The sequence below is a fragment of the Branchiostoma lanceolatum genome, chromosome 1 (genome assembly GCF_035083965.1).
Source record: "Branchiostoma lanceolatum isolate klBraLanc5 chromosome 1, klBraLanc5.hap2, whole genome shotgun sequence".
NCBI classification, from domain to species: Eukaryota; Metazoa; Chordata; class Leptocardii; order Amphioxiformes; family Branchiostomatidae; genus Branchiostoma; species Branchiostoma lanceolatum.
The window spans coordinates 38,659,466-38,671,758 of record NC_089722.1 but is presented as its reverse complement, the minus strand read 5'-3'; the positions used below and the strand labels follow the sequence as shown (position 1 = coordinate 38,671,758).

Sequence of the window (12,293 nt, the reverse complement as noted above, 5' to 3'; positions counted from 1 at the left end):
CGCCAAACTGCTTCAAATCTTAACTCCTCTATAATATAATAAACTGTAAGTCACAGACCTCTGACCTCTTAAACCTCTTTGGCATTTTATTATTATTATCATTATGTACGTTAGGAATGTGTGTTTGTATATATGCGTAATATTACAACATTGTATTCATTTTGTATTTGCTATATATTAGACGTCCGATATCAGCTATTGCTGCCTGGGATGTCGACAAGTATTGCCTCTTGCAATTTAATAAAATCAAATACTTAAAGCCTTGCATGATATTGCAAACTGGCTTCCTTCAGATACACACGACATGCATGATACATCCAGGTGATAAAATACACAAGGATACAGTTACTCAAGCAACTCAATAAAAGTTCCAAACTTTCCCCAGTTGTTTGAGTAACTGTTGCCTTGCGTAAATCGGAGATAATTGGACGAAGGCATGTCCGCCCGACCGCTCGTCTTTAAGCGGGTAAGATGAACTGAAGTGCCGGCTCGAGCTTCTTGTCGGCCGTAGGGTTACCAGTGTGAACCTCCATGACACCCTTCTGTAGATCGAACACCGCTGCAGAAGTAAAAGATATGAATAATAACTTTACTGTACAACAACTGTTTGATATTATAACAAAATACTTTAAGCGTACTAAGTATTTTCTTCTGTGGTACAAGGCAAGTCAACAGTACAACGAATGACTACTTCTATTAATAAGGATTCTAGGTAACTAATCTACTCTAAAAAATTTGTAGTGCAAAATGAGACTATATATGAGAGTGGGTTGGCATGAATTTGCATCTCATGAATAGATTTGCATAAAATTGATCCAGGCTGCCTCATCTCTACTGTCGTGTATAATAAAAATCTGAACGAATCGAGATACTTCACTCTCAGGAAGATATGTGCCTTTACATTTGTGTCAAATGTCAACTCATTTCACACAAAAATGAAACTGCTATGATACTAGTGACATTTCTTTCTGACTCAGCCTCGTACAGTTAATACTAGAAAAGAACAAGTATAAACCATGCGTTGATGAATCGTTGACCAAAACACAGTAGATTCCTTCATACTTCCATTTTCGGATCAAATGTAGAATCTACTTCACCATTGACATGCTTCCTAGGCTCTCTACAAGCATGAACTACAAGTAGTATATATATATTTACTAGTCAATGTAGGTTACATTGAATATACGGAAAGGATTGGTCAGGTGTACATGTATATGGCCTGCACATCACTTGTCTTAAATTAAATTTAATTTCATTACGTATACATATAGAAATGCACAATCAGATGAATAAGTAACCTGTGTTGAGTGTGTATCCCTTGTCCCTCCCTGTACCAGATCGGTAAATCGGGTACTCGGGATCTTCGGTGTCACCTGATGAAAAGGACGGGGTCTGAACGTTTGGTGTTTTCATTGATACATAAAACTAGAAAAATATTCTAAAAGATATCAAATGACAAGGTCCCTATCGTATCTGATGATGATCTACATGAAAGCATAAGGACTAAAAGTCTCCGACCTCAATGACCCTAAATCTGAATGGCCAATGCTCCCAATGACCAATGATCATGATAACCAATGTTTGGTCATCGGGGTCTTTACCTAGGACAGCGAGAACGTCCTCCTTTGTCCGAGGTGCGACCAGTTCCGACGCGCGAGCCTTCCTGTGGTGGGAACTGGGGCTCAGCGGCCACTCGGGGACGGAAAGGTGTTCATACCTGCGGAAGATAAACAAATTATGCCATCAGGTAAGAACGTGGTGTAACGAAACTAACCAAATGGTATGCCTCTCTGAGAAAGTTTTGTGACCAAACGGTGCCAATATGAAGTGCTAATTTAAAAAACAAAACTATCTCTTCATATCACTCACAATAAACAACTTTATCTATTCTTTTAGCCTCCACAAAGCCTTTCTACGGGGAAAAGGGATCGTAAAATTTGGCAATTTGCTAAGAAAGTCAGTCCACGGTAAAGTTAACATCTGCGCCTGCAAATGAAACCCAATGATGGCCACTTCCCTGGCAAATATTCTCCCTATAGCCTGCGCGCAGTTAGTCTGGTAGAGACTATATTCCTCTACCATAAGCTAGGTAGCTAGAGAGAGGGAAGAGATGACACGAAAGAAGGAAGGAAGAGTGAGGGAAGAAGGGAGGAGGGGAGAACTAGAAGACAAACGTCACTTTATTTCTCACTGTACCATTGTAACGATGATCGGTTTATATGTTTGGAACCCCAAGTAAATTTGATTTATTTGATTGATTGATTGATTGATTGATTGATTTGGCTGTGAAAATAAGTGAGCTTACAGATTGTAATGGTAGAAATGGCCCTCTGTACTCCCGTCCACTGGCTCCACAGCGTGCACGGACACCAGAGTGGTCGCCTGCCCCACTGCCGCGGCGGTCTCCACAGAATACATCCTCCTGGTGCTGTCCCTGGTGCTGACCATGTTGAAGGAGTACCCAATGGCCATGCCGACACCGTCACCCTTCAACATGGCCACCGCCTCTTCAACAGAGGTGGCGGAGAGAACCGCTCGGCAAGCAAACGATACACCTAGTTAAGGTAATGGTAAAGGTGTTGATGAAGGTTAGACATCCGGGTAGTGAGATACGCCAAAAAAAGTTACTCAAGTAACTGGATAAAATTTTGAAACAGTCAGACGTTTCATTCAATCTCGAATCCACGGACATCCTAGATCGTGAATCCCGCTGGTTCGAACGGGGAGTTAGACAAGCAATATATGAGAGGATGCACAATCCCACCCTCAACTGGAAAGGGGGTCTACGCGTTGAACTTTCAGGCACTTGGGATAATGCATTGCCCAGCACCCCTCACCCCCGGACGAACAACATTTAGTTACTGTTGTACTAAAACAACAGTCGCTAATTGAACTACTGGCATAAACCTTGTCTTGAATTAACCTTCTTGTGAAGACTACGTCAAGACACCCTACATTGTATTAACCTCATTAACATATCTATTCAGAGTTTTAGTATAAATCTGGTTTTCCAATCCTTACCGTTAGTCACTAGCTGACGAAAGACAACGGATGCTGTCTGAAACGCCTGACTGTTTCAAAATCTTATTCAGTTGCTTGAGTAACTATTTTTGGCGTAAGGGTAAAGATAGAGCAGTCATTCTCAATTGTTTAGGTAAAGCATGATGCCTTTTCAAGTAGTTAGTTGTAGTACAACCCGTCTTAGCTGGGACTCGTTATTATAGAAGATGGGGTCTTTCGTTAGGTACACTGGTTTTGTGCATGCAGTGCCCCATCTTTTACAGCCTCAAGAAAAAAGGAACCAGTATAGAGACAACGAAGGTCAATTCGAAACATCCAGGAAACCGACAAAAAAGTGGCCTCAATTGTCATCGCAAAGATGGCCGCTTTACACTGGTTGGTACTTACGCTATTACAGGTTTTGGAAAACTTTTATAGCTGTCTTCAGATAGTTATTCCCTGCTAGCACTATCTGTTTTGCATGGTTGTAAAGACTTTCGCAAAGCATTAAGACAAGGCCAGTATCTTTATATGAACATACTCTTAGTGAAAAGATGAGGCCATTTCTGAAGCCTTGATATTTCAAAGTCTTCAAATGGTTATACCTAGCAATAGAGACTTTCCCTTTAAGTTAGCTTTTGAAACAATGGTCTTTGCAAAAACATATGCATGTATCTGATAGTAAGTACATCGAATTTTTATTGATACTTACCGATTTTATTTTCCTCCGCGTCCTTTGACACTAGCGTGTTACACGTGATACACAAGCCGCGAGAGTTGAAGGAGTACGCTACACCCGGCAGGAGGCATGTGTAACAGTAAGACACGAAGTTCTCCTCGGGTAGAATCTTCCCTCCGGGTAGCCGGTAAGGTTCGATGTGCGCCGCCACGATGCAGCCCTGCTCGCCGGCCGGACCGTCCTCGTTGTGGGCCAGCACTCTCGGGCCGTCACGGTAGTTCAGGAACACCGTGGTGCAACCTGCATCAACGGGAAACAAACGGTTTCTCATCAGAGACGGGAGTCGATACAGCCTGCCAGTCACCTTTGACCCGTTGATGACGTCACACATTGGCAGAACATACTGCGCATAGGTTCTATAGCCTGATAAGAATAATATCGGCCGCGTTGCATATGATGTATCTTTGGATGCAACTACATGAACCAATATACGAAATATTACCTTAAATGCGCGAACACGACCTTAAATGTTTAGAATAAAGCAATTTGACAAAAGTGGTCAAAGACAACAAGGAAATCGTATCCAGTGCTATGGTCTCCAACACATGGGATAAGAAGGCAAGGAAGACCACCCCTAACATACTTAGATGTGCTGAAAAGAGACACTAGTATACAAGCTGATGGCATGGGGAAGCTATGCAGGACAGGAATTTCTGGGGGGCCATGGTGGTTCGGATGACAGATGGAGAATGGCACCCGACATAAGTCAAGTCAACTAATTTAAGGTCAAAGACACATGGTTTCATGATATTTTATAAGATGTAGTAATTAAGACATACCGAGTAGAGACATGGGTTAGAGAATAGTGCATACATAGATCGGTAATCAAAAATGACTTTTTTCATACAGATCTGTGCACAGAATTGCTCCAAATATATACCAAAACAGCTAGGAATGAATTTAATACTAATTGAACCAAAAACCTTTCAATCCTTCCTCTTCATCTTGTTTCTTCATGGTCAGGAGTTCACGTTCGAACTCGAAGTTGACGATGAACAGGTGTTCGAACGGCACCTCGGCTCCCTCTGCCATCCCCTCCAACTCCTCCACATAGTTGGGGTACGCAGTCTTCGCCGCCTTTAAGAAACCTTTGCGGAAAATCAACAGGGAGTTAATTCAAACTTGACATTATAGAATAGTAGAGAGAGGAGTATCTTTGGTGGGTAGTGAAGATGACCAAGAGCTGTCTTTGCCGTTGGAAGTGATCCTCATTACAACTTATGAAGTGATAAACATCCGTGAATAGTTTCATCAGGTTGGTAAGTCACTGAATAAAAAATTCTTTTTACACAACCAAGGGATTTATTCCACCGACGTTTCGGTGATCATCTGTCACCTTCTTCAAGGCAATTCTGACTGGTTCACATAGCAATGCAGCACAGGTGTTGTTGCTTATACATATCAATGAGATGCAATCCCAAACGCAAATTATTTACATATGTACAATCACAGGAGATGACATCACTATGCGGTCCCAAACGTATAAACACTTTTGTAATAATCTCTTGCTTGTGTAAAAAAAAAACAATTTTTTATTCATTTATGAAGTGATAAAAAGTCCTCCAACTCCAAAAATGGACTCATCGGAATTTTCGCCGACTCACTAAGTCTTCTTCAGCTGTCTTACGCAATCGCTGTGAACACGTGACTATCTGCGCGTGTGACGTCAGCAATAGATCAAATGCCGTCGGAAGTTGATATCGCCTCCCGTCCCGGTATTGGGCGAAGGTTGGTCACACAGCTGAAGATGAGGGTTTCCGTTCTGTTAGTCTTTAGCACCCTTACCTACCGTTCTGTTAGTCTCTAGCACCCTTACCGACCGTTCTGTTAGTCTCTAGCACCCTTACCGACCGTTCTGTTAGTCTGTAGCACCCTTACCGACCGTTCTGTTAGTCTGTAGCACCCTTATCGACCGTTCTGTTAGTCTGTATCACCCTTACCGACCGTTCTGTTAGTCTGTAGCACCCTTACCGAGTCACTAGTAGGTGGTTTCTGACTGGCTGTCCGTATACAATAAGGATGCCCATGTCTCCATTACTGTGACAGTGTGTGACTATAGCGCTATCGTGAACTCAAACCCACCGGACACAACATTTTCTCCTTACCGCGAAATTAAATCACCGCGAACATTGACTCTGTTACTGCATTTGTGTTCGCGGTGATTTAATTTCGCGGTAAGGAGAAAATGTTGTGTGCGGTGGGTTACATATAGTACTACATATAGTAACGTGTTTTCGACACATTTTCTTTGCCATCCGTTAACGGGTCAAAGTCCTCACGTTGTGTACAGCCCTGGCGAAGTCAATGACCCTGCTTTCTACCATATGGAGGCCATAAGTAAGACACGACTTGACTTAAAAGAAAATAAATAGCTTCTTATTTATACTTGAAGGAGTCACCAAGTACTCCGCTAACTCATGATCATTCATTTGAAGCGTTTGTACGATCGCCAACTGTATAAAGTCATAAAGCTCCTGTTACACGGGCAAGCATAGGTCGTATTTGTTGATAGACAGAAGAGGTCGCCAAATTTAGTATTCGCCTGAAAAAAAATCTACCGTATCAAATTTTTCGGGACTCGATGAAGTGTTAACACGGCCCTTCTTTCAAAATCGAGAGAACACCGTGCGCACTACAGTCAAAAATGTTACTTAGAGCTCATAGAGTCCGTCGGCCGAAGTATTTTCATGTTGTGTAACACGCCTTACACGGGCTTAACGGAGGCTACCGGGACAACGTCATTCTATTTGCTAAACAATGTAGCCCCTTTGTTCTAATTGTAGAGAACCCTTCCCCTATAATAATACAAAGTGAACAGTTTTAGGGCAACGTAGGGTCCAGATTAATGCCTATACACGTAAGAATGTGTATCTTTCTTGTGGACCAAGGTCTTTAAATCACCAGAACAAATCACTCGAACCTTCGTACACCCGCCTCCCCTCGCTGGTCTCTAAGGAGGAAATGATCTCCTTGAATGGTTCGTAGGAGCTCATGGCGTCTTGGATCTGTCTCTTCGTCGCCTTGCCGACCTGGACCCCGACTTGGCGGTTGGTTCCGGACACGTGTAGCACGCGAGGCGCCATTTTGTGGTGAAAATAACTCTGCTGCCAAGTACGGACACCCAGGTCATCTAAGGGACAAAGTTCATGGGCAGGTAGCAAGGTTGTGGTTGAGGGTTGTAGACCAGAATCTAATGGTTCTGGGTTCGAATCCGTAGCAGACTTCAATTTTGTGCCATTTGGAAAGGCATTTTACACCTATTTGGTCACTCTACTTACTAATAGGTGAAAATAAGTCAATAACTAGTATATTGATTGTTTGCTGTGTCTCTATTTCATTGTGTATATATGAAACCTTTCAAGTTTGAAATATTTTATGTTGCAATGTACAATTTCTGGGTGATATTACATACGATACGACTACACAGATATAACATTATCTTATAGTTATCAAGAAATATATTGCAACCTTTTTTCCACATGGTTTTCAATCTAAAATCTTGGATATGCAAAAAAAAAAAACGTTTAGTGTGTATTCCACAGTAACATAATACTGTTCAAAGCTGCATGTACGTACATATTTGTCTTCCACAATTTTGAAGTACGTGATTCCGATAATGTTCGGAGAACTTATACCTCCATGTCATACTTTATCAGCGGCTTTTTTGTGATGTATCAGATTTGTATTTAGACTTACGTTGTGCTGTTATGTATGTATGTATTATTATTATCACATTTGAACCTGCTGACCTTCTATTATTATTAGTATACTTGAAAGTACAAAATCACATAATTATCTTCGCCGTGTACTATAGTACTCGGGGAAGATTATGTTTTTGGTTGAGCCAGCTGTTTGGTGGGTCTGTATGTATGTCAAGAGCATAACTCAAGAAACCTTTGATGAATCTTTATGATTTTTGGTAGGTGTGTAGTGGTTGTGCAAAGGAAGGTCAAGTTCAAAAATCGTTCACCTGGCGTTTTCCAACAGTACTGCAGCGGACGTTTGATTTTTCTGTGTTTGTATGTAGGCAAAAAAAGTGACGGAAACGTTGATGGATCTCAATGATTTTTGGTAGGTAGGAAGAGATTGTGGAAACATAGGTCAAGTTTAAAAATGATTTATCTGGCGCTTTCCTACAGTACTGCAGCAGGCTTTGTGTGTGTGAGAGTTTGTATGTCGCCAGCATAACTCGAGGAGCTATTGACGGTTATGCATGATATTTAGTGGATAGTTAGGGGTGTCAAAGAGGAAGGTCAAGTTCGATAATGGGCCTCCTAGCGGGTATGTGAGGTACTGCAGCAGAGCTTCAACGTTTGAGGCCAAATTTTCTGGAGGCGTCAGGTTCATGATTTTTAGGTCGTATATAGCATCTGGGACGGCAAGTGAGTGGTGTGAATTATGGCCCCCTAGCTGCTCGTTTGGAACTGCAGTTGGCGTTTTTGTTAATACCTTTGGAGACGAATAACTTCAGCAGGGATTGACGGATTATCATAATTTATGGCATGTGGATAGTTTCGGTAATGCTTTACATAATTGAATACTTGTCATGCAAATAAGACGATAATTTGCATAATAAATGAGTAAAGTTTATTAATCCGCCAAAAGTTTGTAGTCGAATTCCATGCAAGTGCTATGGTAATGATTTTTAAGTGGTGTATAGCTCTTGGGGCAGGGAGTAACTGATGTAAGTTTAGACCCCCTAGTGGCTTGCTTAGAACTGCAGTGGGCCTTTTTGATGTTACCTTTGGAGGCGAATAACTCGGATAGGGTTTGATGAATTTGCATTGTTTTGGACAGGTAGGTTATTGAGGTAATGATTAACAAATAACGACGTAAGAAATTGTAATCAGGGGCTAATTAAGTGGTGAAATAGGCTTGTTCATAATGATTGCCTCTTGTCGACCTATATCTAAGGACAACACCTGCTTGCCAACAGAGCTGTGTAAAGAGATTGATGCTCTCTGGGGTGACCTCACTGCAACCGGCCAAATTACACTCCCGCTGTGAATGTAGCTAAAATAAACAAACACAGGACTGTGCGGGGCAAGTCAAAACAAACTTTGGACACGGCTTTCCTGGACAGCTCGGAATGTGGTCTAATCTGCCTATGTCATTAATCACGCCGTCAGCGGTGCTGCGCAGGCGTACTTCTCTTGACCCCAAGATTTGACCCCAAAATCCAAGATGGCGGACGGACTGTGGAACGCCGATCTGAGTACTTACTATGCTTCCTATATCGTCCTACGGAAGCCACGATACGTCAATCTGAGCTATTATATGTGCCCCCGTTATTTTGAAAACTCGGACAACCGCGGGTAAGCCAGTTGAGAAGTCAAAAAGTAGTTAAAAACTAGATTTGTCCCGTCAAAGTTGACCCACTTGGCGAACTTAGTATGAGAATGCTACGGTCCCCCGGCTTATAATTACTTACCTGTCTCGCAAATATCTTCTGCCAGGTTACCGACGGGACGTATGATTTCTGATTTGTTGACGTGAAGTGGAACGTTTCCAGTTCTTACAAGCGTCATAACTACGATAGAGATTAGAGATGTTTTCGACAGTTTTTCACGTGCGTACGGGCTGCCTCGCGTTGGGCCACGCTACATTTATGGTACTTTTACGTTGTCAGTTACGAAGCTGAAATAATTTGTTTGGATGTCGCAAAGTTACAAAAAAATTAATAATTCAGCCTTTTACGGACCAATTTGTTTGTTTAATTGGTTTACGATATTTAGAGGGGCACTTATATAAGCCGACTTGTCGGACTACCTACACAATACACGACCACGCACACTTTAATTTAAATACCACTCGTAAACACATATTGTTGTATACAGCTTCACTCGCATATCTCACAAGACAAGACAACTAAAAGACCTACAGGTGGAAGGGGCCGTGGAAGGGGTCGTGATAATCTATAGAAAGACATGTGACATCACAGCAGGTTAGGTGCATCAGAGGAGAATATCTTTATATACATGAACATATTGGCACCTGTCTCAAAGGAGAATATCTTTATATACATGAACATATTGGCACCTGTCTCAAAGGAGAATATCTTTATATACATGAACATATTGGCACCTGTCTCAAAGACGAATATCTTTATATACATGAACATATTGGCACCTGTCTCAAAGGAGAATATCTTTATATACATGAACATATTGGCACCTGTCTCAAAGGAGAATATCTTTATATACATGAACATATTGGCACCTGTCTCAAAGGAAAATATCTTTGTACACAATGTAACATGAACATAGTGTTAACTGTATCAAACTTCAAAGTAGAATATCTTTATACAGTGTGTACATTAATATGGTGTTACCTGTCTCAAAGGAAAATATCATTATATACCAGTACATTAACATGGCGTTACATGTCTCAAACTTCGTCAAAGGCAAATATCTTCATGTACATGAACATAGCATTACCTGCACCAAGTCTTACAAGTCTCTTGAAGTAGGTTGTTCACCTAACTGCTTATAACATGAAGCTACTTTTTGCAAATATACATATATATCAATCAACTTGGTTGTTGTGTTGTGTTTTCACAATGTTCAGCTGTATACTGCCATGACTATATTTACATCAAAGACAGCATGTTTCCACAAAATACAAGATTATAAGTGAAACATCAAAGTTGACAAACATTGTCTAACTTGACTGAACTTGTGAAGAAAGTGTACCACAGACACCAATGAAATGTACAGAACATACCATATCAATTCATTTCTACATGTCTATATGACAATAATAGTTGACAAAACCACTTACTTATATATGTACTACCAACACATGTTGTGATAGCCTGACAAAAAGCATGACAGATAGAAATATATGTCAAAAATTGCATGCTTTAACAAAGCACATGAGTATTACACCTTAAAATCACAACTCAGTCTGACCTGCATCACTTAAGACATCTAGCTGTAAAGCACACTGGATATTGTTTTGGTCAATGGCTTCATTTTGAACTTCAAAGTACAGTTCCAACAAGTCCTCTTTCTTTGTTGATCCAATTCTTTTCTCCATCACAGACAACCTTTCAACATAGTACATCTTCACATCCCTCTACTACAAACTGTACAAACATCTCTTTTATCTTCTCGACACTATCAGCTTATTCCAAATATGTTAGAAAACCCCTCACTAAATGACGAACACGAATACTCTCTATCTCCAACAGCATGTCCACACAGGCGACACTATGTGGTCATCCTCCAGTTCTTCATCTACAAATACAATGAAATAGGCAAAATAAATAAAAATCAACAATGTTGAATTGTAGGTACACTATTACCAGTATTATTACAACAATCAATCAATCATTAACAAGAAATATCTATAATTCAAGCATTTTTTGATCCAGGACTAACAAAACAGTAGTTTACTATCCATAAAAATTGGATGTTATCTATATAAAATATCATGAAATCCAGAAAATTAATCTGATTTCTTTTTTTATTATTGTCACAAAGTTTATAAATATTCAAGACAATCACCTCGGCGTAAAAACGTGGAACTACGGCGCTCTCATAATACGGGAAGCTATTTCCTATGGACATCAGCGATTTTGCGCCCCCCTCCCCAACCCCGCTAAAACAGTTAATATCGTAACATCGCCCACTTCAAAATCATCAACAATTCTTCCACATAAATACTAAAGGCTGAAACCCATGTAGAAAGATAGCAGAGGGTCTATACAATTCAGGAAAATTATTCATTTTTCTTAAAAACATAGCGTATTGCAACTAGACAGACATTTCTCCGATAGAACCGGTGCGCTATCGACCAACCGCCATAGAAAAACATACGGAGCAGGCGACTCGAGGCACGAAACCTTCGAATTTCAAAAACATGAACAATTTTTGCAAGACAAACAACCAGAAAACAAAATGGCGCCAGCGATAGCTGACCACGTCAACAATGACAGAAAATTGCTTTGGATAACCTAAAGTTCCCTAAAAATGTGCAGTTAGACCGGCAAAATTACCAAGAAAATGTGCAATGGGAAGTCTTACCTGATGTTTCGCCCGCCATTGCCGCCAGGAAAGAGCGATTTCGGAGAGATTTGCGCGACGAAAAAAGCACTTGCAGACTTGTCCCTTTGTTCTGGAGGCTTCTGTTAGGGTCAAAGACCTTGTTTGACCTCTGAACTGGGCAATACCAATGAATAAATAGGGGAGATAGAAGGGAAAAGTCTAGAAATCGACTGCACCAGGCTCTGGCGGTAAAATGACGTCATAACCGAGCGGACGATCTGATTGGCTGGCTATTGGCGTCATAGACATAGGCAGATTAGACCACATTCCCACCATGATGTTTCAACATAGGCTGTAGGCCTCGGAAGGAGAGTTTGATACGCCCGAAGAGTTTGATAGGCCCGAAAGCCGCCCTCGCCCGAAGGGCGCGCGGATCCCGAACTTACCCGAAAGCCGCCCTCGCCCGAATTCCGCCGGAAGCGCGCGCCCCCGAAGCGCGCCCGAAGGGCGCGCCCCGTGGCGCCGCAGGCGCCAAGAGCGAATTCGGAGCGAGTAGGAATGAGCGA

The 12,293-nt window shown here is 41.4% G+C and overlaps 1 protein-coding gene and 1 long non-coding RNA gene across 2 annotated transcripts; both read right to left on the bottom strand.

Moving 5' to 3' along the window:
- Window positions 1-61: 61 nt before the first annotated feature.
- LOC136422246 (beta-alanyl-dopamine/carcinine hydrolase-like) lies at window positions 62-6,888 on the bottom strand. Its single transcript, XM_066409895.1, has 7 exons — window positions 6,660-6,888; window positions 4,663-4,827; window positions 3,713-3,979; window positions 2,306-2,555; window positions 1,602-1,717; window positions 1,299-1,373; window positions 62-559 (listed from the first exon to the last, which is right to left on the bottom strand). The coding sequence occupies exons 1-7, from the start codon at window positions 6,820-6,822 to the stop codon at window positions 459-461; spliced, it is 1,137 nt and encodes a 378-aa protein (XP_066265992.1). The 5' UTR covers window positions 6,823-6,888; the 3' UTR covers window positions 62-458.
- A 2,630-nt stretch (window positions 6,889-9,518) lies between these two features.
- On the bottom strand, window positions 9,519-12,037 carry LOC136422254 (uncharacterized). Its single transcript, XR_010753584.1, has 2 exons — window positions 11,767-12,037; window positions 9,519-10,977 (listed from the first exon to the last, which is right to left on the bottom strand). It is a non-coding gene; the product is annotated as an uncharacterized lncRNA (long non-coding RNA).
- Between the last annotated feature and the right edge of the window lie 256 nt (window positions 12,038-12,293).

Coding starts and splice junctions, on each gene's coding strand:
- LOC136422246 (XM_066409895.1), bottom strand. CDS start 6,822: ATGGCGCCTCGCGTGCTACACGTGTCCGGAACCAACCGCCAAGTCGGG. Junction 1,718..2,305: donor CATTTCTACCATTACAATCT/GTAAGCTCACTT, acceptor TATCTTCCGCAG/GTATGAACACCTTTCCGTCC. Junction 1,374..1,601: donor GGACGTTCTCGCTGTCCTAG/GTAAAGACCCCG, acceptor CCTTTTCATCAG/GTGACACCGAAGATCCCGAG.